A 24,942-nucleotide genomic window follows, 5' to 3' on the forward strand; every position below is an offset into this window, starting at 1 on the left:
AAACTGTACACAAAATTGACTTATACAAATCTCAAACTGCACTGTTGCTCAGTCCGAATGCAGTCAATGATTTCAACATGATACTATAAAGGGTGTAGAGTACAAGCATACAAGTCCTCCCTGGGTTACAAATGCCTGACTAATGGGTAGCACAAACCTACAAACAAGCCTTGGGAGACAGGCAATGTGGATTTGCTATCTGCTGTTTAGCTGCAGGCATCTTCTGCCGGTAGGAACAGGGCGTTTATATGTGCGTTTGTCCACCATCTCACATTGAACCTCAAAAACCACACCAAGCACTCGCATCTTCCTGCACCCGTTTCCTCTCCCATCACAGCTATTTCTCTGATCCCTTCCCACTTTGTTTCCATTCATTTCTCATTTACAGACAATTAAGATGACAAACGGTTCCCAGGAACTGAATCCTGTCGTGACCAGTGGTGGATCTGAACCAATATGTAAGATTATTTGCAATGCTACACAAATTAGTTAAGTTGATTTAAAAGTAAAATAAATATTTCCCATATTCACAAAGCTCACATCATATCCTTTTAATTCCTGAAAACATTTTATATAAAAAAAATAGTAAGTCATTAAAATTGTGTCTCCTCAGAAGTTTTCATTCAGTAACTGAATTTCCTTCTCAATGATTGTCACATTAAAAGAATAATAGCTTTCCTATACTAATTGTGAGAATTGCATTGATTACTCTGCACCCCACCCCAGATTTAATCTGAAAGCATTTATCCTCCCAGCATCAGTACAAACATACATTCTATGAAAAATATAGTAATCTCACTCACAATTTTGCATATTAAATATGCCCAACTTCCAATCATGGAATACTTGTTACTAAGAATTATATTTATGAAATGACCCACATTTTTACATTACAGTGTAAACGGATTTCAATGTTTTGATAATGGTATGGTATTTAGAAATGGTTTAAAATATTAGAATACACTTGCATTATTAGGAAAGCCAGTAGATTTACACGTGAATGTGGTATAAAAACATTTTCAAAGTTTGATTTATGAAGATTATTCTGCAAATATCTTTTGCTTGAGGTATTCTATCCATGCATCCTTTGTTGACAATTCCATGGAATTCCATTCAAAATGAGGTATCTGTGAGGGCAATGCCAAGAAAGGCAAGATTTTAATATTTAACAGCAAAACTGACAAAAATATAATCCGAATAAGATATTTGTTTCTTTCTTCCAGTGACCTGTTGAGCCATTTGTAAAGCTAGATTTGTCAGGTTACCTAATTTGCTTCAGCAATTATTTCCGGTACAACTTTCAGACATACTGTGTGATTTAGTAAATTAAAATATGATTTAAAGTCCTTGGTATAATTAATTATTCATTCATGATAGGTGAGTACTGCTCACAAGACAAGCATTTATTGTCTCATCTTAAATGTTTGTGATAAGTTGGTTATGTGCTGCCTCATGGTAGTAAAATACTTGTACTGAAAGGTGGAAAGTTCCAGGAATATGATGAACTGACTGGAGGAATGGCACTATATATCCAATTTGGAAAACTGTGCGACCTGGATGGAGATTTGGCAGAGGTAGCGTAGCCCCAGACCCAGGTTCAATCCTGACTATAGGTGCCATCTGTACAGAGTTAGTACATTCTCCCTGTAACCACGTGGGTTTTCGTTGGGTGTTCCGGTTTCCTCCCACATTACTAGGATGTGCAGGTTTGTTGATTAACTGGCTTCTGTAAAATGCCCTAGCGTGTAGGATGCGAAAGTGGGATAACAAAGAATTAGTGTACAGGTGATCTCTGATCGACATGGATACAGTGGGTCGAAGGGCCTTTTTTTACACGCAGTATCTCAAATTAAAATTTAAGTTGGTGCCATTTAATTTATCGCTTAGCAATGAGATACAACTCTTTGCTATCTATCACCTTTCTCAGATCTGAGGAAAGCAATTACCTTTGATAACTTATTCCTATTATTTGATTTCAGTACACTCACTTCAAATTGAGATGGGCATGTGTGGAATCCAGGCATTAGAAAATCCTGAATAGTGGAGGGTAGAAAGGCAGCTGAATAGTTTCCTCTTATGTTCAGGTTCCACTCACCCAGAAATTCTGTGGGAAATCTTGCCCACGGAATTATCTTGATACAACTTAATTTCACAGTCCTCACAAAGACACTAACATACAAATGAATACCTTTGGATACTCAGACAGAAGTAATAATCATGAACATAGACACAAGAAGCTGGAGTAACTCAGTGGATCAGGCAGCATCTCTGGAGAGAAGGAATGGGTGACGTCTCGGGTCGAGATCCTTCTTTGGTCTGCTGCCTGATCTGCTGAGTTACTCCAGCTTTTTGTGTCTAACCGGTTTAAACCAGCATCTGCAGTTCCTTCTTACAATCATGGTTGGCTGCCAATTTGGAAACCGATGAGTGTTTCTTTTAAGCACTGCTTGTTATAAAGGAAAAAATCCAATTGCTGATTTAAAAGAAAACCAACTAAATGTTGACAGAAGGAATTGTAAATGCTGGTTTACAACAAAAGACAGTGCTGGAGTAACTCAATAGATCAAGCAGCAACTCTGGAGAACACTGAGATGACATTTTTATGTCAGGCATTTGCAGTGATTAGCAGGTGCAATGCTATTTTATATAATTTTACAAGACAAAAATCATTCTTACGTACCTGATAATAATTGCAAATGATGTTACAATGCAGGAACGATATTTTATCAAGGCAAACACAGTATTTTGCAACTAGAGCTTCTCAGGTTAATAAATTCAGATTTGAGTGCGTCAGGCACATATTCTTTTGATTCTCGGTGTCATCATTTATGTATTGTCTCAGAACAACAAACTATACCTGTATGACACGGTATCCCAGAATCTCCAAGTGTCTCTTTTTCATTGCAGCTTCTCCTTTAATATGATGAGAGTTCTTGCAGAAAGCTTTAGCATTGAGAAACTCTATAACAACTCTGTAGGAAAGAAACATCCTGCATTAATTTTTAAGGCAGATCAAATGTCAACTATTGAAAAGAAAAAACAGTGATCACAACTCATGTTTATAGATAGTTACGGAGAAGGAAAAGTCTGGACTTTGTGTGAATGTGCTCAATTGTGGGGGGATCAAATTACAACTATATTAAGAAAGAACTCGAGCTTTATTTTCAAGTGACCCTTGCATTCTCTCGCTCTTTGTCCCTCCCCATCTTAGTTGTCCTGCTAGTTTCTCTGTTGGTATATCTTCCTTATAACTTCTACAGCCAACAATGGACCATTGTGGGATCATTGGCCACCAGTGCCAGTTCTGATTTGTTCTGCACCTTTTCATACCTCTAGTTTCCCTCTCCCCTGACTCTCAGTCTGAAGAATGTTCTTGACCCAAAACGTCATCTATTCATTTTCGCTAGAGATGTTGCCTGATCTGCTGAGTTACACCAGCATCTTCGGTGTAAACCAGCATTTGCAGTTCCTTCCTACACATCTCAAGAGAATAGATTCTGAGAGCTGTTATTGAGTAATTACACATTTGACATGTGGGAGTTATTTAAAAAACTGATCAGAATTCAAGACCAGATTACTGTAGTCCTGATCAAGCTATAAAAACATCATTACATAAACAATTCCAGCATGTTCTGGTTGGGATTATTGAATAGAATAATAAACAAAAATATATATTAAAAATCATTATTATTTATTAATCGTAAGCTTGTTATAAAATATAGAAAATATCTTGCTAAAATAACCTATTTTTGTAGAGGTACAGTTCATGTATTTTCACAGGAAAATATTTTAGAAACGGTGGGTATACACAAACCTTTCTCCTCCAGGTGGCAGATATTTTTCTTCAAGAAATTCCTTGTCTGGTCTCCAGGGCTCTCTTCCATTTTTGGATAGAAATACAGTGTTCTGATCCACATAAGGAATAGGCTTTCGGTGTTTGTCAAGTACACATTCAAAGTCTGAAGCAATAGAAGATGCATTTAGTCATCCAGGTTGCTAATTGGGGATTTAAAAAAGCCATTCATGTCTTTCACTATATTTCAGTAAAAGGAAAGTACAAAATAACTAAACCGATTCTTTAGTATGAGCCAAAATCTTAAACTATCGGATATAAACTTTGATATTTTACAGGTTGTGGAGACACTCAGAAGCCAGGGAGGTACGGTGATGTTTTACATTAAAAGATTTTATTTTGAAATGCAAGTGCTGTATATTGCAGCGGTTGACAGGATTTAAAAAAGAATTGGAGAACATAATTTGATTAAAGCTTGTTACTGGAGTTTGTTCTTGTATTACAATTTGTTTGACCCAATAATGTTTTGTTTCAAATGTATAATGCATATTTTCAATATTAATGCATTTCATATTTAAGATGAAATGTATTATTACCAAAACAAAAGACCAATCACTGAATCAAAATAATCTTTTAGAAAAAGTACAGTTAAAAGCCAATAAACTTTAACTATCAAGTAATCTAAGAAATGATGAGGATAGATTATATCACTAGAATTTTCAAGGGCACAAAAATCAATCCAGCAAGAATACTAATTTAAAGGCACAAGGAATTGCAGATGCTGGAATCTTGAGTGAAACAAAGTGTTAGAGCTACTCAGCTGGGCCAGACAGCATCTCTGGAGGGAATGGAAGGGTGGACAGGTTTTGGGTTGGGAACCTTCGTCAGAGATGCTGCCGAACCGTCGAGTTAATTCAAAAAATCTATTTTACCTTCCTCTAAAGAGATATCATAATTATAATTAAAAGAGGCTGCTACAAGTGGAATAACATACCTGTGAAATAATAATATGGGGTGAATACAGCAGCTTTGACATAGTTACTTCCTCCCAGTAGCTGGCCCAGTATTTCGTGGATTTGCTGCTGCACTGGACCAATAGAAACATTGCCTACACAAGAAACAATTTATATGACAATTTAACATTATGTTGCACTCAAAAATACACATATTTGTTTGCATTTCAACAATAAATGGTTAAATTCAGCTAATAACCATACAACATCAATTTATTTAAAGAAATGCAAGATAAAAAGTTTGATACAATTCCCACCACTTAAACTCTGCACTAAGAGCAGGCAATGATCGATATGGTAGTGTCAATAAAACAAATCTTTTAAAATCTTTCTGAATGAAAGTTCCACCTGTGCACACACAGTAAAATACACAACCCCCCATAAATGCCTAATGATATCATGACTGCTCGTAGTAAGAAGTTGAATTAGTACCAAGGAATCCATGAGGACTCCACCAACACTAATGCCAGGGAAAAAAACGATGCTAAGTGTATATTTACTTTGATATTCTTTGTGAAAGCCCTTATAATTAAGCTCACTGTTAATAAAACCACAGACACTCCAAACCTTGGTGAACACCTTCTATAGAGGTCACACACAGCAGTTGGGATACCATACCGGAAGACCAGAGGCGGCCGACATACCCCCATCCACATAAACGGGACTGAGGTGGAGCACGTCTCCAACTACAAATTCCTCGGGGTACACATCTCTGAGGATCTGTCCTGGTCCCTCAACACTGCCAAACTGATTAAAAAGGCGTAGCAGCGCCTCTACTTTCTGAGGAGGCTTAAGAAAGCTCACCTGTCCCGTCCAGATCCTGTCCAACTTCTACCGCTGTACCATAGAAGTGGCGGCGCTGCCCTGGCAGCAGCGGCTCGCCTGCAGTCCGTTCGTTTTTACTTTTTTTGTGTTGTTTTTTTCGTTTTGTCTAGTTAAGTTTTTGGTTTTTAGGTTGTGTTTATGTGGGTGGGATGAGGGGGGTGGGGGGTTGAAACGGGGTTTGCTGTCTCTCCCTTCAGGGGAATGCGACTTTTTTGTCGTATCCCCCTTCTCTGCCTCCGTCTGCGCTGAGGCCTAATGGTGGAGCTGGCGACCTCGAGACTCCGGAGGCAGAGCCAGTCAGGACTTGCCCTGGGCTCGCTCCCGTGAGGGCGGCCCGGCTCGGGGCTGGAACGGCGCTCCCGTGAGGGGCTGTGACGCTCCCGTGAGGGCGGTCTGGTGCGGGGCTGAGACTCTCCCGTGAGGGGCTGTGGCGCTCCCGTCGGAGTGGCCCAGCTCGAGGGAGGAACGGCACTCACGTGAGGGCGATCTGGCTGGGGCTGGAACGGCGCTCCGGTGGCTGGGACGGCGTTCTGGCAGCGGTGACCTGAGTCCGGGTTTCAGCCGCGGGCCGGTGGCTGTGTCCGCTGGGCTGGAGGGCGGCAGCTTCGACCACCCCGGGCCGCGGTGTTTGAGCCGGCCCCTTTGCGGGGTTCGGTGAGCCGCGGGACTGTCTGTGCCATCGCCCAGTGGGGTATCGCCTCAGCGCAGAGGGAGAAGAGGAGGGAAGAGACTGCAGCCCCAAGGTTTTTGCCTCCACCACAGTGAGGAGGTGCTTGGAGGACTCACTGTGGTGGATGTTAATTTGTGTTTATTGTTGTTTATTATTGTATGATTGTATGTATGTCTGCAGGCACGAAATTCCGTTCAGACCGTAAGGTCTGAATGACAATAAAGGTACTATTCTATTCTATTCTATTCTAGAAAGCATCCTGACCACCTGCTTCACGGTATGGTGCAGCAGCTGCGCCACAGCTGACAGGAAGGCACTGTAACGGGTGGTGAAAGCCGCCCATCACATCATCGGTGCCCCGCTCCCTGCCATGGCTGCCCTTCACCACAAACGGCGTCTGAGACTGGTCGGGAAAATCATCAAGGACCCCTCACACCCCAACCATGGACTGTTTGCCCTCCTCCCATCAGGGAGGCGGTACAGGAGCCTCAGGTCTCGCACCAGCAGGCTAAGGAACAGCTTCTTCCAAAACACCATTACCCTGCTGAACTCACAGGCCTGGCGTTAGCCCCCCCCTTCTCATCAGTATTATTTATAGTTTATATAATTTACAGTTAAGCTCTATTCACCAGAATTTAGCACATGTCAATCTTTTGCACCTTAACAATTATCTGTATATATGTATATAGATCAATATATCCTCATTTGTATATATTGTTTTAATCAGCATTTTACTACTTTGCACTCTGGTTAGATGCTAAACTGCATTTCGTTGTACCTGTACTTGTACTTGTGCAATGACAATAAAGTTGAATCTAATCTAATATGTAATATCAATTTTTCATCACAAAAACAAGAATTAGTATGCCTGCGATCATTGAAAAATTGATAGAGAATAACGATTCAGGGAACTATACTGAAATCATGAACGCCCGTTATGTGATACAAATTTTGACAGTAAACTTCTGATATTTTAATAATCATACCTAATAATCTTGTGTCAGGCATGGAATACAACTCCTAATGAAATATGATAAATAATTACATGGAGTATAGAACCCTACCCTAAAGAATGCCAGTCCCCTTTTTAATACTGATTTACTAATACATACTTATGAAACCAAATCTTTCCATTCTGTTCTCACTTACACTGACCCATCAGCATGTTTCTCCCTAATATGTCCATTAACTATCTAGATGGCTATCCTTGCTGCCTTAGATGCATTTTGCACATAATTGGCATGCTCACTGGTGCATATTTCATATATTTCCCTTACAAATTGTGGTATGGTTCAGGAAGCACAATGGTTTAATTTGTTGCTTTTGCCAACAAATTCTGGGCCTGTGTGTAGTATAAAATACAGGAAAATAAATTATGCTTATAGTATTGGTGTTTAATGGTTGAGCTGATTAAGCAGTTGTGGGGGGGGGGGGGGGGGGGGGGGTCCCATTTTTAAACACCAATGCTGATAGCTGTTGACCACTGTTCTGAATTTGCCCTGGACTGCAATATAGCAAAGAAGGATATTTTCTTGAGGTAAAGTTTCCAGTTTGTGGAAAATATTCGATTAATAGGTCCTCCATAGTGCATGCATAGACATAATCTAACTGAAAACTTAACTAAAAGTATTAGATGTTCTTACCATAAGCAGTGAATCAGCATTAAAAGTAATGAAAATCTAAAATAAATTCTATATACCAGACCAATCACAAACCTTTATTTAACAGCTGCTGGCAGTAACGGTCATGAAACCAAGTGGTCTGGAATTCGGGGCACTCTAAACAGACAGCTCTGTTCAATTCCATTAAACGCAACCTGATCCGCATGTTCAGAACATCTGACAGAGCTGGTATAAAAAATGGAATTGTTGTAATTCACTGTGATGTTTTCATTTTTAACCAATTTTCTCCCCCTTTCAGTTATTAATTCCTTGCCAGAATGTTTCTCATAAAAAGCGCATTGTATAATGGAGTATTTAAGACAAGCATAATAAAACTTATTAACTGCACATAAATCACAGATTTGACCCTGATGTGAAACATTTAGTCCCATATGCTGTCAATGGACAGACTGACCAACTGTAGAGATGGAGGCCTTACTTTTCTGTATGCATCAACTACTTTTCAAAGTGCCTCGCAGACCTCAAGCACTTTTAAGATGCTACCCTCAGGATTTAAAAAGCAAGGAAACTGCAGCAAATGAAATTTGAAAATCAAAAGTAATTGTAACAGTACTAGCGGCTCATAAATCTAACTAACTCTAGATTATCATTTTACTTTCAACAGTTTTGGCTGTGGATATCCTAAGCACAATTAGGATAATGTCTAACATTTTTTAGGATGCTAATATAGTTGGCAAAGCCATTATGTATTGCTCATCTCTAGTTTTCTGAGATGATTCTAGAAAAATATTAAATTCAAAATTAATGGCTTGCCAAACCATTTCATATAGCAGTTGTCAACTACATTGATGCAAGATTGGAGCCACAAATATAAATTTATCATTGTTAAAAAATTTAGTTCCTGAAATATGGAATGTTTTCCAATTTGTAATTTTACATTAATGCAGATAATGTCTCTCAAAAAGAAAAAGTGATTGCTGCAAATTTCCATAGCATCATATAATGTTTCTAAAATGCAATATGCTTTTATGTGATTGGTGATATTAGAGCTGCTGGGTACCAGAGGTCTGCAGAACTGATGCCTGACTGGGGTTACAATCAATTATGTTCTTTGCAGGGATTACTAAAATTACAATAAAAACACAAAGTCCGTGCTATAACACCAGGATAAGTGCTCATCTAAGAAAAAACCAAGCGCAAAGGCAAAGTACTATCTAAACTGAATATACCAACTTATGCTAAGGACAATATCCAAATCCATATGCAATAAACAGCTGCCTACATGTTAACAAGCTGATTGTGTAGATGTAAGTATCATTGGGGTTATCATGTGGGCACTTCTCTTCACTGGTGTTTTGTTGAGTTATGCCTACAACACCTCGGGAAGGCTCAACAGTTAGTTCTGACCTCCCTCCTCAATACCTGCTCTCACTACCAAAGTTACCAGTATCTACTAAATAGAGGAAACTGCAGACAATTAACTCACTCTAACAAATGCTAAACACCTGCATCCTATCTTCCACATATCCTAGCCCATCATTAAACTCATAACATCACAAATATCAACCGCATAAAACCGGGATACATTTACACAGACTACACTTACAAAGATACTGCATGCTATATATTTTGTTTCTGCCCCCAACTGACACCATTTCTTCTCCACCAAACCCACGTACTGCCTTACTCTGCTGCCTTTACCATCTGCTTTATGGCCTGACGCAAACTCAGTCTGCAAATTCCTAGCTCTCCAAATAACAACGTGGTCGATCATGCTATGAAACCCCTACAACCCTCCTCTACCAGACGTACTCTTGCTCTCCATCCTGGCTGCTCAACTCCTGCTGCTAACTTTACATATCTAAGCTTTTTCCTGTCATAAGCCTCATCCACTAAGTTCTCCCATTTTATAGAATTGACGGTGTGTCAGTTCTATAAAATACACTATCCACTGACTAACTGACCACTACACAACATCAGGCCTCAAACGCGTGGTGTGGCGGCGCCTATCGGCAGCGGCACGACGACAGTCCGTCTGTCTTTTTTTAATTTTTGTCTCGTTAAATGTGTGTCTTGACTCTAGTTTTTATTATTTTTCTTTAGCTGTGTATATGTGGGGGGTGGGGGAAAACGTTAATCTCTTCCCTGTACGGGGACCCGACTTTTTCCCTGTCGGGTCTCTGGTATCATTGGGCCTAACATCGTGGAGCCGGCGGCGTCCTCTGGGCTGAGGGCTCCAGTCGCGGAGCCTGTGGAGTTGGCCGTCTTCGGAACGGGGAGAGCTGTGGTGACGCGCGGTTGCAATCCGACTTCGGAGTTTCGGAGGCTCCGGCCGCAGGCCCGGTGGACGGTAACATCGGGAGCTCGCAGGTCCCTGGTGGGAGACCGCTTTTCGGAGCTCCTGCAACGGTAACTTCCCCCACTGGAATTGCGGGGTTTAAAGGACTCGGAGCGGGGCCTAACATCGCCTCGCGTGGCTTAAACAGCCACAGGACTTAACATCGTCCGCCGGGGGCTTTAACACTGGGAGCCCCAGTTCGCTTCGATGCTGCAGTTGGACTGCTGGACCGCGGGAGAAGAACAAAGGGAAGAGATAAGACTTTGCCTTCCATCACAGTGAGGAGATGTTGGAGATCCACTGTGATGGATGCTTATGTCAATCAATCAACCTTTAATGTCATCCTGCAAGCAACAGTTGTACAGTGCAAAATGAAAAGACGTTTCCCAGGGAATACCGGAGCATCGCACATGAAATTTAAAACATTTCACACATAATAACAATAAAAACAATCCAGTCCCTGATGGAACAGTATAAATAGTTAAAAGCAGCTAAAACAACAACGTTCAAATACAGTAAAACCAACCATAAAAATGTCCGGGGCAGCTGATTTGAGTGGCCAGTGCCAGTTATTAACGTGGCCAGTGCCAGTTATTAAAGTGTCCGTGCCAAGCCGCAGAATCAGGTGACTGTGAGTACAGAGTGACTGTTTAGCAGCCTCACAGCCTGTGGTTGGAAGCAGTCTTGTAGTCCAGGCTTTGATGCTGCGATATCTCTTGCCTGATGGCAGGAGATCCAGGTGTATGTGGAGGGGGTGCAGTTTGTCCTTAGCAATTCTCTGAGCTTTTTTCAGACAGCGGCTCTGGAACAGTTCTTGTACCGAGGGTAGGGAGACGCCAATGATCCTCTCTGCTCCCCTCACTACCCTCTGCAGAGCCTTCCTGTCCGAGCAGTTGCAGGTGCAGTACCACGTATTTATGCAGTACGTGAGTACAGACTCCACCTTACCCCTGTAGAAAGTCCCGAGGTTGTTGGTGGGGAATGAGGCCTGTTTTAGTTTCCTCAGGAAGTGCAGTCGCTGATGGGCCCGTTTGATGGTCCCAGTGGTGTTCCTGCACCAGGTGAGACTGTCTGTAATTTGCACACCGAGGAACTTTATGCTCTCCACTCTCTCCACTGCGGTGCCACTGATGTTGAGGGGTAGGCGGCGCGGCTCTGGCCAGCAGCGGCCTCTGCAGCCTGTCTGCGTTTTTATTATTTTTGTCTGTGTTTTTATGTAGTTTTTGTTATTTTATGTTGGGGTGTGTGTGTGGGGGGATGGGGGTGGGGTGGGAAACTTTTGAATCTCTCCCTGCACTGGAGACCCGACCTTTTCTCGTCGGGTCTCAGGTGTCGTTGAGGCCGCAACGAGGAGCGGCCTCCAACGGGAAGAAGCCGGGGACTCTGGTGCCGACTCACCGTTGCCGTCGCGGAGCTGGCCGAGACCGGAGCGGGTGGAGCGGTGGAGGAGCTGCTGCTGCTGCTGCTGCTGCCGATGCCGCTGCTGCTGCTGAGTCGGAGGCTGCTGCTGCGGGTCTGCGGACGGCGGGAACCGGGAGCCCGCGGCTCCCTGGAGGGAGACCGCTTTTCGGGGCTCCTGCAACGGCGACTTCCCCCGCCCGAGTTGCGGGGTCGAAGAGCTCCTGGAGCGGGGCCTAACACCATTGCCCCGCGCGGCTGGAACGGCCGCGGGACTTTGCGAGCGCACACCGGGGGTTCCAACACCAAGACCCGGTGTGCGACCTCGCACCACCCGGCGTGGCTTCAATGGCCGCGGGACAATCGCCATCGCCAGCCGGGGGCTTTGACTTTGACTCTGACATCGGGGGGGGGGGGGGGAGAGTGCAGTGGAGAGATAAGTTTTTTTTGGCCTTCCATCACAGTTATGCGATGGATGTTTATGTTAAATGTAATTATGTTGTGTCTGGGGTCTATTTGTGTGTAATGTATGGCTGCAGAAACGGCATTTCGTTTGGACCTCCAGGGGTCCAAATGACAATTAAATTGACTCTTGACTCTTGGGTGTATGCTTTGGCTGCGCCCTCCTGAAGTCGACAACCATCTCCTTTGTTTTGTCGACATTTAATTCTAGATTATTTTTGCCGCACCAGTCCACTAGTTGTTTTACTTCCTCCCTGTACATTGATTCGTCATCTCCGCTGATGAGTCCCACCACTATTGTGTCATCCTCGAATTTTATGATCTTATTGTCCCTGAATCTGGCAACACAGTCATGTGTGAGCAATGTGAACAACAGCGGGCTGAGCACACAGCCTCGAGGGGAGCCGGTGCTCAGCGTGATTGAGCCTGAAGTGTTCTTGCCAACACGGACTGACTGCGGTCTCTCTGTCAGAAAGTCCAAGATCCAGTGACACAGGGTGGTGTTGAGACCCAGCAGGGTTAGTTTCTCCACAAGTCTCTGTGGGATGATGGTGTTAAACGCTGAGCTGAAGTCAATGTACAGGATTCTGGCGTATGTGTTTTTGTTTTCCAGATGCGTGAGTACTGTGTGCAGCGTGGTAGAGATGGCATCCTCTGTAGAACGGTTGGGGCGATAGACAAACTGGAGGGGGTCTAACGATGAGGGGAGGCTGGCAGTAATGTGGGGTTTCACCAGGCGTTCAAAACACTTCATTATTATTGGGGTCAGGGCGACAGTCACTTAGGCAGGCAACCACTGGTTTCTTCGCTATGGGGATTATTGTGGAAGTTTTGAGGCATGTGGGGACAATGGCTTGACTAAAGGAGATGTTAAAGATGTCTGTTAGCACATCTGCTAACTCCTCAGCACATTCCTTGAGCACACGTCCTGGGATGTTGTCGGGTCCGACTGCTTTCCACGGGTTGACCTTAGACAGGATTCTCCGTGTGTCCATCGGGTCTATGATCAGGACTGGCTGGTCGGTTTGTAAGCAGGGGCTGGCTTTCCCCTTGGGTGTGGTGTTTGCTGCATCAAAACGTGCAAAGAAGTTGTTCAGTTCATCTGGGAGAGAAGTGTCCGTGTCGGTTACCTGCTGCCTTGCCTTGCACCCCGTCAGTGTTTGGATTCCCTTCCACATCCTCCTGGTGTCTCCTGTGTCACAGAGGTGTCCCTGGATTTTCCCCGCGTAGGCACGTTTCGTTGCCCTGATTCCTTTTTCCAGTGCAGTCCTGGTAGATCGAAGAGCGGCTGTGTTACCGGCTCTGTAGGCTGCATCACGAGCCCTCAGCAGCGAGCGCACCTCTGCTGTCATCCATGGCTTTTCGTTTCCACGTGCAGTGAGTGAAGGTTTTCATTATAGTGACATCCTCGGTGCACTTGGCAATGTAGCTGGTTACAGTCTCTGCGTACTCCTCGATGTTGATGAGGTCATCATAGGATGCTGCTGTCCTGAACACATCCCAGTCAGTGTGCAGGAAGCAATCCTGCAGTGCTGAGGCTGCTCCCTCTGGCCAGACCCTGGTGTGTTTTCTCTCCGCTCTGACTTGCTTGTCTGTAGGCTGGTGTTAATAACACTGAAATGTGGTCCGAGTTGCCCAGGTAAGGGCATGGGGCTGCCTTGTAAGCCTCTGGGGTGTTGGTGTAAACCAAGTCCAAGATGTTCTCTCCCCTGGTCTCAAAATCCACACATTGCTTGAATTTTGGGAGCACAGTCTTAAGGCTGGTGTGATTAAAATCCCAGGCCACCACAATGAAGCTATCAGGATATTTGGTCTGGAACTCATTGATGACGTGCTCCCAATGCTTCGTTGGCCTTAGAATTTACATTAGCACTTGGAGCAACATATACAGCCACAACAAAAACAACGGAGAATTCCCTCGGCAGATAGAAAGGCCGACATTTCACGATGAGGAATTCTATCAGCGGAGAGCAGTGTTTCCCGGCTATCGTAGCGTTCACACACCAGTCCTTGTTTATGTACAAGCACAGGCCTCCACCTCGGCTCTTACCAGAGCTAGCTGCCTCTCTGTCCGCACGGAACAATGTCATTCCCTCCAGCTGTATTGCCGTGTCTGGGATATTACCGTGGAGCCATGATTCCGTGAAAACAAACACACAGCAGTCTCTTATATCCCTATATGTTGTTTTGAAAAGACGCAGTTCGTCAAGTTTGTTGTCCAGGGAGCGGACGTTAGAGAGGAGAAGCGAGGACACTGAAGGTCGGGTGGGGTTAGCTGTTAGCCTAGCGTGAATGCCTGCTCTTTTCCTCCGTTTCTGCCTCCTCTCACACCGCTTGCGTCTCCTCCTCCTCCTCTCTCTCCTCTCCCCGGTCGTATTCATATCTGCGGCCGATATGTTTGGCTTCGTAGCCGGTAGTAGTAGTCTATAGCGGCGTATTTGGTCTAGATCGCACCAAAACGCGTTCGTACTACTACCGTGGTTTGCCCCGATGTTTAGGAGCATGTTCCTGCAGTACATATATCTTGGACAGACTGGACAAAACACACAACACTCACTTTTTAATGCTCCAACTATCTCCCGAGGGGCCGCTGCGACTGTGCGTGCCGCCATCTTGGATATCATTTAGGCAGGCAACAACTGTGTTAAGTGTTTTTTTGTAATGTAACACTGTAGAAAATGCAATTTCGTTCAAACCAAGCTGTTTGAGTGACAATAAAAGTCATTCTATTCTATTCTAAACTAGTACTATTTATTTCCTGAAGAACAACAAGCCTTTCTACCTGCGTCTCCCAATCATTGGCTCCCCGTAACTGCGCTAAATCATACCTGCCTGAAAACTTCCCTCCTCTACCTTCCTCACCCTCACGGACAAAATGAATCGCTGCAGTCTCAGTGCTGATGCCTACTGAATTCACTTGTGCTCTGCTCCTGTCAATTGCTGCAGTTATGCACTTCAAGACCTGGTTATGCCACCAAGTATACCAACCCTGTGAAAGACTAGTCCTAAAACCTGACAAAATATGCCTCAATGTTTTCACCTCAGCACAGGGAACACACTGGGTCCCCACTTAACCATTGTTTGAGGTTCCGCAGTGATGGCAGCACATCATAAATAGCCCTTATAAGGAAACTTGCATGACCCCCTCCATGCACCACAGGTCCCTCCAGCTAAACCTCTTTTCTACACTTTCCCAGTTCATCCACTGTCCCTGCTTAGCATGAGCTACTGTCCTTATACACCGCACGAGAAATTTATTGTGAGTTTCCTTTGAGATTAGCAGCAATTGCATTTGCTTTACCACCAAACACCATTTTTTTAGGAAACAACTAAATAAATGATGCAGAATATCTCAAAGCAGCTGAGTGTTAAACACATTATTAGCAACATTAAAATGTACAAGTCCCAATGCAAAAATGTAAAAGGAACTTACTGTCCAGCTGTGAATCCAATTTTGCTAGGAAATTAACACTAAAAATAGTTCTAATTAGATCTTCTGGGAAGTAACTTGCAAGAGCTAGTGAGTAACCAAATAGCACCAGAAGATGAGGGTCAAATGCATCTGTTTAAAAAAAAAAAAGAATTGTGTTCATGTTGCATCTTGACTTCATGACATTTCAAAGCGCATACACCCACTAAAATAATTATTAGATGCAGTTACTGCTGTAAAGGAAAATACCCAGTTATTAATGTTCCAATGTCAAAATATTGAATATTCTAAATCAATTTAACAATGACAAGAAAATGAATGAAGTACTTCATCAATAAGGAAATACTGTATTGTCGTCATTAACACTGGAAGATTTAACAATAATGGTCTAAATTTTGAACGTTATTGCTGTATCCTTATTGCAACATCCACCTGCAACAGGGGCACAAAACTGTGATGTAGTCATCGAATTATCACTTAAAGCTTGGATAAAAAATAATTTAATAGTATTATTTATTGAAGAAATATTAATTCACAGAATTTAATTCCAAGATGGTAACATTCTACAGCCATCTTTGGTTATAATCTTTGAAAATTGTTCAACTGAAAAATTAGAGCTCAAAATTTGAGGAAATTATACCGTTTTTGAAAATATTTAGTTAGACATCTCACAGAACTATTGATAAACAATTGATCTGGTAAGTTGCCTAATATGCCTAAGTACCACAATGTATCATACACATTTGCTTCATATTTGACACCTTACATTTATGTTGAGACAGCATGTAAAAAGAAATACTTGCATTTATATAGACGAACAGGACATATCAAAGTACTTTAATACCAGCACAACAACAGGACATATCAAAGTGCTTTAATGCAACTAAATTACTTCTGAAGTAGTTAAATTTATAATATGGTGATATGACGGGGAGTGAAAAGCCCCACCTGGCTTTCTTGTTTAAAAGTTATCAAATGCAACCATTTAATGTCAGCTGCCCTGATCTTTCTAAGAGGAGAATGGACATTTCCAAATATTCCAATTTTTGTTGTTAAGCACATATTAGTGAAGCACAACTATTCAAAATTTCCAGAGACACGAGAGACTGCAATGCTGGAACCTGGTGCAAAAAAAAAGAAAGTGTGTGGACAAACTCAGGGGGCCAGGCAGCATTTGTGGAGGGAAATGGACAGTCAACATTGAGTCGAGAATCTTCATCTAGACTGAAAGAGTGGAGGGGGAAGGTTTGGATCGAGAGCTAGTAAGCAATTGGTAGATACAGGTGAGATGAGGCCGATTGCCAGGTGTGGCAAGGAAAGGTAGTGATTGCAGTTTAAGCTGGGAACGGATGGGGAGATCAAAATGTTGCTGATTCTGAATCTGAAGAAGGTGGTAACAGATGGAACAACTGAGAAAGGAGAGGGGGCGATCAATAAGGGAAGGGAGAGAAAGAGAATGCAGTGGGAGGAGTGCATGGGGTAAAATGGGAAGAAGTGTGTGTCTGCAAGAAGCAGGATAAATAGGGGAAGAGAGAAAGAGACAGAAGGAGTGCAGGTTACTTGAAATTGGACAATTCATTATTTGTGCCATTGGGTTGATAACTACCCAGGCAGAATATGAGATGCTGTTCCTCTGGTTTTTCCAGGGAAATTAAAATGGCTGGCAACCAGGAGATCCAGAGAGTGCAGGTGTTTGGCAAAGCAGTCAGCTAGTCTGCATTTGTTCTACAATGTACGAGGCCACATCAAGAGCACCAGATGCAAAAAATCATACCTGAAAAATGTCATCAAAGTTTCAACATCTATCTTCCTGGAGAAGGTGGAAGTTAGAAAAATGATAAAAATAATAGGATTAAGTTCTATCTTAATTATCTTCATTATTTTGGTTACCAAGCTACCTCTATATTGTTGATTGTTGCAAACAGTATTTAAACAAGAAGGTGGCCAGTGCAGCAATCCATTCCAATTTTCCAAACAACTTCAGAAACAAAGGTAAATTCAAATAGTAACTTAAGTAACTGCCAGTGAGTAGTTTGATTCACTCTACAATAAACCAATGCTATATGTAGATCATAAAATATGTATAAACTAATAATGAGCTAAAGAATTATGATACTGTATAATTTTATCGTTACTCAAAATGAAATCGAGGTTAAAGCAATCATAAATCATTTTGTGATGCATTATAGTAATTTACACATAGGGAAAAGGGATTAAATGTGCATTCAATGATTTTTCATATATTAATGAAAATGAATACTGTATCTGGAAGCGAATACCACAATGATTATTTTGCATCAACAGATGGTTGGTGCAATTGCAGCACTGTTGGTGCAAAATAATAATTGTGGTAGTCGCTTCCAGATACAGTAATCATTTTCATTAATATATGAAAAATTGTTGGAATGCAATCTAGGGCTGACACTCTAGCACCCATTGAGCACATGGAACCAAACATGCACTTCCAGTATTTCTACCCTAAATTTCGGTCTAAATATAAGTCAAGGAATTCATTGTACTATGAATAAAATATTTGGTGGGATTATGTTAAGATTTATCCGTAACACTTTCATGATATGCTGTATGATACTCACTGAAATGAGGCCTAGATCGCTGTACACATGACTCAAATAAATCTTCAGCTTGCGGAGGATCATAATTGAAGACATTGAATGGAAGCAAGATAGCATATGTGGCTGAAAAATGGATCTACATTAAAAAAAAAACATAATTTTTATTAAACATCTTTTGGCCACAAGATGGTTTCATAAAATGATCAGTTTGAGTCATTGTTCAACGAAAGATTGGTTCATATTAGTGAACAAAATATTTGATTGATAGCAAATTTAGTCCCCCGCATTGAGGGGCTATTTAGCCTAGAGCTTTGCTGGTGCTAGTATTAGAGGAGGAGGCAGAAGAGGGAAGACAAGGGCTGACAAGGGGAGAAAGAGTGGGTGAGGTAGGAAAAAGAGAAAGAAAGGCCAACAGGGGTAGAGAGAGAGGGGGGGGCATAAGAAGGAGCAAAAGCTGACAGAGGTGGGGGAGGAAGAGAAATTGTGTTGTATACCAGACTTGTAGAATGAGATGGAGTACAGGTAAACTTTGGTAATCAAAGAACTGATAAGAGAGGTTTAGCTTTAGTTTAATTTAGCGATACAGCGTGGAAATAGGCTCTTTGGTTCACCTGGTCAGCGCCGACCAACGATTATCCATACACTTCCAGACAGATTCTTGATTAGTAAGGGTGTCAAGGGTTATGGGGATATAGCAGAAGAATGGGATTGAAAGGAAAAGATAGAACAGCCATGATTGAATGGAGGAATGGATTTGAGTTGGGCCAAATGGCCTAACTCTGTTCCTAGAACTTATGAAGACTAGTTCTATCGTACACACTAGGCAATTTACAGAAACCTATTAACCTATAAACCTGCATGTCTTTGGAATGTGGGAGGAAACGGGAGTACCTGGAGTAAACCCACGAGGTAACAGGGCGAACATGCAAACTCCATACAGAGAGCACCCGTAGTCAGGATTGAACCCAGGTATCTGGGTTCACCTACTATGTTCTACTATATTAAGTAAATACACACCAAAACTCATTTTTTAATTATGGGTTAATAACAGTAAAAAAACTTATACTTAAATTTTGGAAAAATGCTAATATACCAACATTTAAAATGCGGATCAGTAATATGCTGGACACAGCACATTTGGAAGAAATGAGACTCCGGCTAATAGACAAACAAGACCTATTCTTAAGGAGTTGGTCCCCATTTATTGATTTCTTGGATTCATGTGGTGACATAGTATCATGAAAACCAACAGTTTCAGGTATGGGTGAAAGATGATTTAGAATATTAAAAAAAACCATCTCACTGTGGCAATGGAATAATCTCCCTCCTGCTTTCCTTCTTCACTTATTCCTTCTCTTTCACTTTTTCTTTATTGGTTTTTCACCCACGCTCACTAATCTATTCTTCACTTTTCACAACCTCTTTTTCTTCTCTCCTTTCTCACCTCTCTTTAAAAAAAAAGGGAAGTTGTACAGAGAATGTAATATGTTAACATCGTTTTTGTACCAATGCATTGTACTCACTTCTAATAAATAAAATATTTTTTTTAATTTTTTTTAAAAATCAAACATAACATAATTCACTTCACTGCCTTCTTACTTGAAGCCCTCGCAAAACTTACTGCAATACTAATAAAGTTTCCAGGTGTAAATAAAGGAGAGGTAAATATGTTTTGTTTCCTACAGGAGGTATAAACTGTTATTTACCTTGTTGATGTGTTGAAGTGTGACAGATGCTATTTGATCCAGCAGACCAGTATGAAGGCAATTTGTTTTGGTTAGAAACAGAGCTAACTCAGCAACATTGGACCAAGTTATTTGTCCTTTCAGTCGTTCAAAGCTTGCCATTGTTTCTTCTGCAAGAACTTCTTCAAACCATTCTCCACCAACATATTTAATCTCTTCTAGCAATAGATCCAAGTCATTTGCCTTTTGTAGTCTCTCCAAGCCACACATATTTAATTTTTGAAGAAGCTTCACATGCACTGCTGCTGTACTAGGCTGGTATGAGGAGCCATTCCGTACCCACTTAGTAATGGCGATAGCAAATGCATTCAAGTCACTTAAGTTGCACTGGGGCAAGACATCATCAATACGTGCAGGAATCAAGTGATCAGTTCGTGGAGAAGGAAGCTGGGAGAGGACACGTGTTAACATGGATATCTCATAGGGGACAACACTGACATGAAGATAGCTGGAAAACAAAAAGAAAAATGACAAAAAAAGAGTATTTCAATATTATCAATGTGCTAGCAGCTTTCCAGTGTGTGCTCATTAACGATGGGAAACATCCAATCGTTAAATATGCAAACCTGTTCTGCAATAATTTTCAAATTAAAAACAAGTTATTCATATTTACTGTGCTGAAGGAGATGAAGCAAGGCAAACCATGACTGATTGTACAAAGCAACTCAATGTGCAAAGTACCCTACATCAGTGGTTCCCAACCTTTTTTAGTTCATGGCCCCCTTGGGCTCTTTAATTTTTCTGTGCCCCCCCCTGACATTATTAGCGGAAAAAAAGTGGCCCCCTTCATTGAACCTGTGGCCCCCTAAATCCCCAAATTTTTCTGTGGCCCCCAAGAAATTTGCCATGGCCCCAGGTTGGGAATCACTGCCCTACATGATGCATCTGATGATCACTAATCAATAATTACAATATACCCGATATGACTTCATTTTAATTATAATTTTAAGGTTAAGAAAATGTTATGACATGCTTTGCTCTTTATCCAAATTTCAGCTAGTTACTTTAAAGAGACAATAATTCATCCCGTAGCATTAATGGAGTGTTCATCAAAGTTAATCTTCACTTACAAGAGAAACAGGCTAGTTGTACCAGCCATAACCACACCCTTTCAGTTGGCTCTACCACTATTTGTGTATTCATTCTTTCCTAATCTCCAGCTCTTGCTCTTTTCTCTCAATCTCTCCACCAGCCCATGCTCTCGGCACAATTTCGTAGTTCTGATGAAAAGTAATTAAACTTAAATTTTATCATTACTTCACATTCCACAAATGATGTCTGACTTGCAGAATGCTTCCAACATGAATTGCTTTCTGTTTCTATTAAAGGTCTATACAACAAACATGTTGTAAACTTAGCTTATTTCGGTTATATTCAGTTTCTCCCTTGCAACTGTGCAGGCTGAACCAGATAGGTTTTAATTATGGCACCCTTTGTATATATCATAGTAATTTTAGGAAAATAAAGTGTTGTATGTGTTATGAAAATATTGCTAAAAGGGTTTGCATGATTGTCCAAGATAACCAATTAATACATTTTTGAATCATCCATTTAACTTGTCTTTCTCAAATATAACTCATACATACTAATCATGAAAATGTGTGTAATAAGTAATTTTTCCAATATTCATTTTACCATATTAACATTTGCCTCAATTCTGCATATAGCTCTGGTTTTTGACAATGAAGTGACAGTAAAGCCTGCGTTATTTTTGCAGCATCCAATGGCTTGTACATATCCAAATGTTTGGACAAATTTGATGCAACTCTAAACAAGGAGAGAGAAAATGAGGAGAGATTAAAGATGATTATAAAACATATGGAGTCAATATATCGGATGCAAATCTTTACATTATGTTTTACTGTGATCTTACTTACTGCTGAATTAGTTGTGGATTTCTGCATTCCATCTCTGCCATGGTCTCTATTACTGCTAATGTTTGCGATGGGCTAAATTCTTCAACCATTAACAAGGCAGCAGATTCAAGTCTTTATGACAGGATAGTAGGGAGGAAGTGAAAAAAAAAAGGTCTGATGTAAATCTGTTAACTGTGCAAGCCAAACCATAATTACACATAGTTTGATATCTTTGAATTACATATTTTACCACATTTCTAATCAATTGAAATGAGGGGATGATAAATGTACATCAATTAGTTATAAACAAATATACTGTTTCCATTCGTTTTTGCAGCGATTTACGTTCAGAATGGACAAGATGATGAAATAAACATCAAGGAGGAATCATTAATCATCTTGAATATTAAGAGTTTTTTTTCACAAGAGTGAAAGAAATACTGAAGCTAAACAATACAACAGATTCTTCTTATACAATAAAAACATAGCAGAATATTTGGATGGCAGAATTGGCAAAGATGGTAACATACCTTTTCCTGACCACTGTCCCCGACAAAGGTCCTAAAACTGCAAAAAGTCTAACAAAACTTGTGGGATCAGTTTGAGTATTAATAAGTTCAATAAGTCTCCACTTAACAGCGAGCCGAAAGTCACAATTGTTGAAATGTAGAGACTGGTACACTCCAAGGATAATGCTTATATTATCAGCATCCAAGCCCTTTATGCTCTGAAGAAATATCGCATTGCATTTTTCCAACAAAGGACGATAGCTGAACTTCACATTGCGTAGAAATTGTACAATTCTGCGGCAATTGTTAAACTGAGAGGTGTACCCAGTGTCCAGTAGAAATTCGGCCTTTTCTATTAAACGATTCCGAAAGCATTTGGAGATCAAAGCAGAGATGCTTAACATTAATGATGAAAGTATTCTATTCAACAGAAAAACATAATTAGCTATGACAGAAATAATATTTTCAAATTAATTGTCATGTACAATATTTTATCTTCCATAATACAAGAAAACGTGCATTTTCTTTTCTGTACTGAGTATTTAGTAAATATTAATTGGAGTTCTACAGAAAACTATGAATGCATTTTTAAATTCTGCACAAAAATTACTTTAAAATATCTGTTATATGAAAATAATGCTGATTTTGTGTATATGATCAACATATATCACTTCCAAAGATCATATTTATAAGCAGTGATTCCATTGTCTGGCAACAGTCTTCTATGTTTTGGAGCAAACAAAAATCCTAAACAATTTGATATTCGACAAGAACACTACCCAAAAATATGATACATGACCTCCAGTGGTATCTGTCTGGAGTTTGCACGTACATCCTGTGACCGTGTGGGTTTCCTCTGAGTATTCCCGTTTCCTCCCATTATAAGGGATGAGGTTACGGTGTACTTAGAAGTTCACAATAAAATAGGCCAAAGTCGGCATATCTTTTTGAAGGTAGAGGACTTGTCTGATAAATTTGCTGGAATTCTTTGAAGAAGTAAATAGCAGGACAGACGAAGCTCAGTAGATGTTGTTTACCTAGATTTTAAGAAAGCCTTTACGGGAGGCTGCTAAGGAAGATGAGAACACCTGGGCAGATACCAGCAGAAGGCAAAGAATGGCAATAAAGGGTCCTTTTTCTGGTTGGATGACAGTGACTAGCGGAGTTCCGCAGGCTTGGTGCTGGGGCTGCTGCTCTTCATGTTGCAGGAAGCAGGAACTCTGCAAAGGACTAGGATAGGTTGGGAGAGTGGGCTGATAGGGTTAGTGTAATGTAGCAAAGTGTGGAGTCATGCTTTTTTGTAGTAGGAATAAAGGCGTAGATTGTTTTCTATATGGGGAGAGAATGCAGAAATCAGAGGTGCAAAGGGACTTGGGAGTACTGGTGCAGGACTCCCAAAAAGTTAATTTGCAAGTCGAATCGGTACTAAGAATGCAAATGCAATGCTAGCATTTATTTCAAGAGGGGTTGTACACAAAAACAGGGAATGCCGAGGCTCTATAATGCGCTGGTCAGGCCGCATTTGGACTACTGTCAGCAATTTTGGGCACCATATCTGAGGAATGATGTGCTGGATCTGGAGAGGGTCCATAGGATGTTTACAAGAATGATCCCAGGAATGAGTAGGTTAACATATGATGAGCGTTTGAAGGTACTAGGCCTACACTTACTGGAGTTTAGAAGAATGAGGGGGGACCTCATTGAAATGTACAGAATATTGAAAGGCTTGGATAGAGTGGATGTGGAATGTATGTTTGCACTCATGGGAACGTCCAAGACTTGAGGTTATAGCCTCAAAATTAAAGAACATTCTTTTAGGAAGGAGATGAGGAGGAATTTCTTTAGTCAGAGGATGGCGAATCTGTGGAATTCTTTGTCATAGAAGGCTGCTGAGGCAAAGCCAGTGGATATATTTAAGGCTGAAATAGATAGATTCTTGATTAGTACGGGTGTCAGAGGTTACGAGGAGAAGGTAGGAGAATGGGGTTAGGAGGGAGACATAGATCAGCCATAATTGAATGGCGGAGTACTTGATGGGCTGAATGGCCTAATTCCGCTCCGATCACTTATGATCTTATGATCCCAAAGAGGTGCAGGTTAGTTGGTTAATTGGCCTCAGTAAAATTATCCGTGTTGGGAGTGGATGAGAAAGTGAGAATACAAAGAACTAATGTGAACGGGAGATTGATGGTCGACATGGACTCGATAGGCTGAAAGGCCTGTTTCCATGCTATACCTCTAAGGACAGTGCAACTAGGAGAAGTTGAGGCCATTGTTGGCCTCAACTTCACTTTCCTGCCTGATATCCATGAGCTTTCAGCTGCAACCCTCCATGATGTAATTCTTCCTCATCTCAATCTTTAAAGGGCATCCTTTTATCCAGTGACCTCCCCCCATCCCCCTTCCACTTCAAGCAATGAATTACTTTCAAGTGCAGGTGACAAAACCTGAAACCAATGTGAGATTATTGACAATATATCCTGCTAACATAAGAATGAACAAATGGCATACTTGCCTATTAACATTTACCTTGCATCATATATAGATTCCAACTTCCTGCTAACAATATCGGCAATTTCTCCCATCAGTGGACTATGATATAAATGCTGATCTGTCAAACATACAGCAAACTTGGATAACATAGGCATACCAAATCTGTTATAAGAAAAACAGCGTAATTAAATGTGGTCTTCAAAAAAATACAAGGC

General features: G+C 41.3%; 1 protein-coding gene across 4 annotated transcripts in view; it reads right to left on the minus strand.

Annotated features, from left to right (window-relative positions):
* Positions 1-536: 536 nt before the first annotated feature.
* The window catches only part of fastkd1 (FAST kinase domains 1), a 35,092-nt gene continuing 10,686 nt past the window's right edge, over positions 537-24,942 (minus strand). For 2 of the 4 annotated variants that reach the window (XM_055637993.1, XM_055637994.1), the window contains exons 4-15: positions 24,764-24,889; positions 22,256-22,654; positions 21,747-21,857; positions 21,505-21,636; positions 19,831-20,317; positions 18,146-18,260; positions 15,555-15,683; positions 8,017-8,148; positions 4,788-4,901; positions 3,815-3,959; positions 2,858-2,972; positions 537-1,127 (exon numbers count right to left, since the gene is read on the minus strand). In XM_055637993.1, coding sequence (XP_055493968.1) covers positions 1,041-1,127; positions 2,858-2,972; positions 3,815-3,959; positions 4,788-4,901; positions 8,017-8,148; positions 15,555-15,683; positions 18,146-18,260; positions 19,831-20,317; positions 21,505-21,636; positions 21,747-21,857; positions 22,256-22,654; positions 24,764-24,889 — 2,092 coding nt within the window. In that variant the 3' untranslated portion in view covers positions 537-1,040. The remainder of the gene's footprint in view (positions 1,128-2,857; positions 2,973-3,814; positions 3,960-4,787; positions 4,902-8,016; positions 8,149-15,554; positions 15,684-18,145; positions 18,261-19,830; positions 20,318-21,504; positions 21,637-21,746; positions 21,858-22,255; positions 22,655-24,763; positions 24,890-24,942) is intronic. The other 2 variants (XM_055637996.1, XM_055637995.1) reach the window with 2 other exon arrangements.

This window comes from Leucoraja erinacea, chromosome 7 (genome assembly GCF_028641065.1).
Source record: "Leucoraja erinacea ecotype New England chromosome 7, Leri_hhj_1, whole genome shotgun sequence".
NCBI classification, from domain to species: domain Eukaryota; kingdom Metazoa; phylum Chordata; class Chondrichthyes; order Rajiformes; family Rajidae; genus Leucoraja; species Leucoraja erinaceus.